At 50.5% G+C, this 7,273-nt stretch overlaps 1 protein-coding gene across 1 annotated transcript in view; it reads right to left on the minus strand.

Moving 5' to 3' along the window:
- The window catches only part of LOC102370827, a 23,205-nt gene that overhangs the window by 6,321 nt on the left and 9,611 nt on the right, over window positions 1-7,273 (minus strand). Inside the window, exons 5-6 of the mRNA XM_025216553.1 lie at window positions 5,695-7,268; window positions 3,819-3,945 (exon numbers count right to left, since the gene is read on the minus strand). Of these exons, the coding sequence (XP_025072338.1) occupies window positions 3,819-3,945; window positions 5,695-7,268 (1,701 nt within the window). The remainder of the gene's footprint in view (window positions 1-3,818; window positions 3,946-5,694; window positions 7,269-7,273) is intronic.

The raw sequence follows: 7,273 nt of genomic DNA on the forward strand, positions 1-7,273 counted from the left end.
GTCAGGGGGTCAGGCTAGATGATCTGTTCAGGTCCCTCCTGACCCTAGCTACTATGGAACTATGAATCTATGGAACAGGGACTCTCCCGTTTTCCGCTGGTCCCCCCTGGTAAGCTTATAGATGGCCACCAAATCTCCTTTCAGCCTTCCGTTGTGAAGGCTGAACAGGTTCAGGTCTCGTAGCCTCTCCTCGTAGGGCCTGCCCTGCTGCCCCCTGACCATGCGGGTGGCCTCCTCTGGACCCTCTCCATGTTGTCCACATCCCTCCTGAAGTGCGGCGCCCAGAACTGGATGCAGTACTCCAACTGTGGCCTAACCAATGCCAAATAGAGAGGGGGGGATCATCTCCTTGGACCTGCTCATGATGTATCTGTGGATGCATGACAAGGTGCAGTTAGCCCTACTGACCACGTCCCCACACTGTCGGCCCACGTTCATCTTGGAATCAATAATGACTCCGAGATTCTTTTCTGCCTCTACACTGGTGAGAAGGGAGTTCCCCAGCCTGCAGGTAAGCTTCTGGTTCTTCCTCCCCAGGTGCAGCACCTTGCACTTGTCAGTATTGAATCCCATCCTGTTCTCATCTACCCACCCCTGTAACATGTCCAGATCCAATTGCAGTCTATTCCTCCCTTCTAGCGTGTCCACTTCCCCCCACATCTTAGTGTCATCCATGAATCTGAACAAGGTGCTTTTCACCCCCTCATCCAAGTCACTGATAAAGATGTTGAACAGTACAGGCCCAAGGACCGAGCCCTGGGGGACTCCACTGCTCACATCCCTCCAGGTCAAAAATGACCTGTCCACCACCACTCTCTGGGTGCCGTCCTCCAGCCAATTTGTGACCCATCTGGCTGTGTAGGCATTGACACCACAGTCACCTACTTTTTTTTTAATGAAAATGGGGTGAGAGACAGTGTCGAAGCCCTTCCTAAAGTCCAGAAAGACCAGGTCCACCGCGACACCTGCGTCCAAGGATTTTGTGACCTGGTCGTAGAAGGCTACCAGGTTGGTCAGACAGGACCTTCCCCTGATGAACCCATGTTGGTTGCCCCTAGAATAATCTCCTCTGCTGGTCCCTCACAGATGTGCTCCTGGATAATTTTCTCAAAGAGCTTCCCTAGGACCAAGGTAAGATTAAGGGGCCTATAGTTTCCTGAGTCCTCCTTCCTCCCTTTTTTGAAAATAGGGACCATGTTGGCCCTTTTCCAGTCCTCTGGCACCATGCCAGGGCACCACGAGTACTCGTAAAGCCATGCCAGGGGTCCCGCAATGACCTCTGTGAATTCCCTCAGCATCCTAGGGTGGAGATCATCTAGACCTGCTGATTTGAACATGTCCAGTCCCACCTGAAGTTCCCTGACTAGGTCGTTTATGCCCCTAGGCCTGGCTGTGCCCCTCCTGAGTCCTTCCGGAATCCCAGTGCGGGGGATGTCCCGGCCCCTGCTCAGAAAAATGGAGGCAAAAAAATTGTTAGAGGTCAGCTTTGTCATCTGGTGAAACCACCAGATTGCCAAGCATGTCCTGCAGGGGCCCAACATTACCCAGTGCTTTCTTTTTACTCCCCATGTATTTTAAAAAAAGGACTTCTTGTTATCTTTGATCCTGGTCAATAGTCCTAGTTCTGTCTCTGCCTTAGCCTTCCTAACAGCCCTCCTACAGTCTCAAGCAATGGAGGTATAATCTTCCTTGAATGAGAGGAAAGTTAGCAAAAGCCAGGAGGAATCCTGACCTAGGATTGGGTGAGAGGTCTTATTTAAAAAGGGAGAGCAGTTTTTTTTTTTCCTGGGGAGGAGAACGAAGGGAAGAGACAGGGGGAGAGACAGACTGGAGGCCAGGAAAAGGACCTCACCATAGCCGTCCCTCAGAGAGCCCCTGTAAGAGCCCTGTAGAGGTGGCAGAAAGAGGCTACATGGGAGAGAAACACAGTATCCTTTCTTCCTCTCTTCCCCCTTGGAGCCCTGCAGGGGCAGGCACAAAAGAGGACCTGCCTGTCAGGAGACCCCAAGTCAGGGAAGACCCTCCTATGAACCCTGTGTGGCTGGGTGAGCACAGGAGGGGAGAGGGGTGCAGAACCAGGGAAGACTGCTGGAGACTGCCCTGGGTTTCCCTGTGACTGAGAAGGCACTAGGGAGGGGCAGGCTCAGTGTGCCAGAGGGAGCAGGGGACTGCTCCAGCCCACCAGCAGCCCCAGGGGCAGGCAGGGCCCAGGGAGGGGGCTGCATGTGCTGGGTGGTGTGAGGCTGTGCTGGGCAGGGGAACTGCTACAGACTTCAGCCTAGACACTGCTCCGTGCTGTGCCAGGGGAGGAAGGTCAGGGCAGGAATAAGCTCTCTTGCAGGGACTGCAGGGCACGAGCCACCATCTGCTGCACTGAGACCCTGGGAGCTCGTGTGAGGGACGCCAACAGCAGGGACTGCTCATGGCTCTTGTGCCATGGACACAGGCACAGCCCTGCTCCCTTAGACACCAAGCTCAGGGGCAATGGATACAGGGTCCTCGTAGTTACCTCAGAGCATACTAGTTATAAACTGAGTGTGTAAATAAGTGCTTGATGGTTTATTAGTTGGTGTATGAAGCATTGCATATCATGATGACCCATGACTAAAGACAGGTTATTGCTGATCCCATTTACCTCCTTTTTTTAGAATCAAAGGAGATTTTTTTCTCACTCTGGGCCCATGCCAGGTGGTTGATCTGATTCTGGACAAGGGAAGCCTCTCTCTCTCTTTGTCTACACACAGATTCATGTCTGTTAATTAACACATTTTAACAAAAGACTTTTATCCTAATGTGGGTAAACCATGAGGTGATCAAATTGATGACTGCTTCCTTGATGTGGTCTCAACAGAAAGAATGATTCCCTGAATCAATTCTTCAAGTGGAACAATTTAGAAATCTTGGAATTTTAAAGTACTCATGCAACAGAATTTTACCCATTAAAAACACCTTCTCCCTCCCCACATGTGGAAACCAGGAAGCAGACTTAGTGTTATGAGGTATACCTGGCTTGGGGGTATCAGTGCGACAGTCATACAGCATCCCCAGCTGGCCTGGATGCCCCATAGGCAGGATCATGGAAGCAGCGCCAGCAACCAGATGAAGGTAAGTGTAGGTGGCAGGGCTGGGGGTAAAGGGGTTTGTAAGGCCAGGACTTGAGGACAGTTGGGGGTGGGGCACGGTGTGTGTCTGCATGCAGCAAGTGCATGGGTAAAGTATAATTTTTCAGGGAATATTTACAAAACTACCAGGCAATTGTAATTCTGTGAATATTCCATGAAAAATGGTGCTTTAACTGCACACATGCTCCAAATTTTCTACAAGAAATCCATGATTTTCTCAGGGCCCTGCCCATGACTGGTGAGGAGAGGCTGAGGGAAGTGGGCTTATTTAGTCTGGAGAAGAGACGACTGAGCGGGGATTGAATAGCAGCCTTCACCTCCCTTAAAGAGGGATTAGAAAGAGGATGGGGCTGGACTCTTCTCATATGAAGTTATGTGATACAGTCCAAGCCCTCTTTTCTACACCTGGGTTTCAGCAGGTGTTGGGTCAAACATGTCAACTAACACATTTTAACACAAGCATTTTATGCTAGTGCGGGCAACCCATTAGGTGGTCAAATGAATGACTGCTTCCTTGATGTGGTCTCAATAGAAAGATTAATTCCTCCTAATCATTTCTTAAAACAGAACAGTTTAGAAATCTTGGTACTGAAAGCCATACATTGTGCAACAGTATTTCACCCCTTAAAAACACCTTCTCCCTCCCCACAGCTGGAAACCAGGAGAACGAAACGCACTCAGTGTTTTGAGGTCTACCTGGCAGGGGGGTGTCAGTGCGGCAGTCGTACAGCATCCCCAGCTGGAACGGACGCCCCAGAGTCGGCATCTCAATGGCTTCTTTCTCAACATCAGCCATGGAGGTAACAGGGAGGTTTGCCCAAACCTGAAACACACCAAGAGTCCCCTGTAAGTAATGTAGTCACTGAACCTACTTTTAGCCACGTTCTTGGGGCTGCTGATCTCCATGACAGTCAGTATTCTACATGGATACCAGTATAACGATAGTGATAATATCCAGGGAATAATATCACCAGTACTTGATTCAAACTATATTGAAAAACAGTATTTGCTTCAGTCTTTTCCAACTATATTGAAAAACTCTAATTTTGCAGCAGGGAATGGAAGGGAGCGGTACCAGCATGCTTAGAGCACCTCTAAACACCTAGATCTCACTTGACAAAAATATGAGACACACTGCCTTATTGCTGAGAGCTATAAAACCGATGATAAAAATACTTAGCCAAGGACATCCCATGGGGTGTTGCCAGGAGCAACACTGGAAACACTCCATAATGGAAATGATTTGGGAACATTTACAAAAATGTTTTAAAAAATGTAGCAGTTGGTGCCATGGTAAATGGCATGGTTGTGATGGTTTGACCAGCTTTCCTGCTAGCTTTCCCTATCGTCTCAAATGGAGAACAGGTTGAACATGTTCTGGGCCCACCTGGCAGATGGGCTAGGCAATGATGGAGCAGATGTTGTGGCAAATCCAGCAATCTGTCCTTCATATTTGTGCTGGTCCTGAAATAATCACTGGGTACCATGACATGCAATGCACATGGACTTTCACAACCAGCAAAAATGCATGGTTCCAGTGCTGGTTCAAACCACTCCCCAGGCAGCATCGCAAACACGGGGCATGTGACTTCATGATCAGCGGTGCTCTGGCAGGGGTGATATCACCAAATTCCTCCGCAGGTGGCACTGCATGATACAGGTGGCATACCCTCCTAACCAGCTGTTCACAGGGGGGGTCTGAAACGTTGTGTGACTGGTGACTCCTGAGGCTGGAGAATTTGGCATGAGTCACAGCAGATTTTGTGGCTTCAGTGTCTGCTCATTGCACAGCAGTGTACTCTGCAAGAGCTCAGGCTACACTTACATGCTTAAAATGTCCATGTTACAGGGGCAGTAGCATCAATGTTTGTTCATAAGTGCCCAAAATGCCTCTTACATGGCTATAAGTGCCTCTTACATCTGCCACTTAGATGCACAAAGGGGAAGGAAATTCCATCCAGGTATATTATGTTCAGTGCCTTCCCTTGGTCAGTAACCTGTATTCAAGAAACTAGGCTCACCAAGCTAGAAACTGTTGATCGAACACTGGAAGAACAAATGGAAGTGCATTGTGTCAGCGTGCAACCATCCAACATGTTAACTGTTCACAGGAGACACCCAGGCACTCCCCACTCAATAGGAGTGGTGGGAAGGCCACATCCAGTGGCACAGGAGATGTTAATATGGAGAATGAGGCCACGAATGCTTGAAACACATTTGAAAGGCACAGAAGTCCCCAGCCCATGTGTAGCACCCCTGAGCCACGGTGCCTGTTTCTCATCCTGCTCTAATCTGTAACCTAAAGAGTCAGTCTGTGTATGTAGTCACACGTGCACTGCAAACCCAAGCTACGGGCCTTGCAGAATATCCCCAGTAGTAAGCATTACCTAACAAGCAGCTCCTGTTACCATATAACTGACTATCCGTCGGGTCCCCTCTTCCCAACTGCCCTGGGAATCAGACCGGTCCCCCTCCATGTCCAGTGGAGACAGCACACCAAAGCTCAGTCATCGGCTAGCTGGAAGGCAAGTGGAGGGGGAGATTATGCAGATTTCTTTCCATTGTCTCTTACCGGTAATGTTGAAATAAGTAAATCCTCACTAGGGGCGCTCAGAGCCCCGTCTGAACACACGGCTGACACTCGAAACCTGTAGAGGGTCTGTGACTTCAGCCCCCTGAACTCGGCTTTCTGTCCTGTTCTGTGCTCCAGCCATTTCTCTTTCCCCTCCAGGTTTTCACCTCCAACTTCCTCCCTACATTGCACCCTGTACTCCTTAATAGTGACTCCCTCTCCAATGACAGCTGGTGCACACCAAGTAAGGGTTATGGCAGTTGATCCCACAGTACTTGTTGCAGGTTTCCCAGGGGGGCTGGTTGGGGACATCTTGACAGTGTCAGTCTCCTTGCTGCTGACACTGAGCCCTGGTTTGCTCACTGCAGCATAGCGGAACTGGTACTCAGTGTTTGCACATAGCCCTGCTACTGGGAATGTCTCTTGCTTGTTATCCACACTCACAGCTGTCCAGTCCTCCTTCCCCACTCTTCTGTACTCCACCCGATAGCCAGTTATTGCAGCCTGTCCAACGGCTGCTGGCTTCAGTGTGAGCTGCACACCATCATGGCTGATTCCAGCAATCAGGGGAGGAAGAGGCTTTGCTGGAGGCTCGAAGTTGGTGCTGACCAGCTCCCCATCCTCATACAGGTAAATGGAAGCTCCTGGGTTGTCCTCGTCTGAGACTGAGGTCACAAGGAACCGAGTCTTCCCGCTACATTTATTAACACGTACGAAGTCTGAGAAGAAACGTGCAGAGTCCCGCGCTCTGCGCTGTGCAACGTCGTGCTCAAACCACAGCCTGCAGTTTGATTCCTCACGGGCAGGAGAGGCTGAGGCTGGATCCCAGGTTTTCTTCTCATCCACGGTGTGAAGCCAGGCAACTAAACCTGATAGAAATGGCTCCTCTTGATGTAAAGAAGTAAAAGTAAAGGAGACAACATATGTAATCATGGGGTTGAATACGATGTCCCTTAGATCCTTCTCTGAAGAAATCACCTCCACCCCATCCAGCAATGGGAGGTACATGTTCACAAGTTTCATCTCTCCCATTCTTAGATCCAGAAAGTCCCGGAGGTGCTGAGGACTGACTGGTGATTGTTCAATGCTCATTAAAACCTCCTCCAGACACCCTTCCTCTGCTCCTCCTGCACGGATGGCAGGGACGATTGCGGCCAGCTGTTTGTGGAAGGCCTGTCTGTACCGAGTGCACAGCGCCTGGCACTGCTGCAGTTTCCCCTGGATTGCAGGGAAGCGCAGGGCCGTGCTGTCCCTCATCATGTCCCTGCACCGCCTGTCGCAGTCGTTCAGCTGCTCCAGGACAGCCTGGGCCTTAGCCGTGAGCCTTGCACTGATCTCACGGACCACCGCAGCGCCTCGAGCATCGGCTCTCCACAGCGGGTACAGCCAGACTCTCAGCGGGACGGCCTTGTCCCCACCGTCCCCCACCAGCTTTGGGAGGGTGGCACACACTCTCGTGGCATCTTGGTAAGTCGCTGGATTGTCCTTGAGAGCAAAGTCACCGTAGTAAGAGCAGTGGATATGCTGAGCCTCTTCTTTCTCTCTGCCATCCACTTCGACTTCTCCATCTTGTCCTGCT

The sequence above is a fragment of the Alligator sinensis genome, unplaced genomic scaffold (genome assembly GCF_000455745.1).
Source record: "Alligator sinensis unplaced genomic scaffold, ASM45574v1 scaffold524_1, whole genome shotgun sequence".
NCBI lineage: Eukaryota > Metazoa > Chordata > Crocodylia > Alligatoridae > Alligator > Alligator sinensis.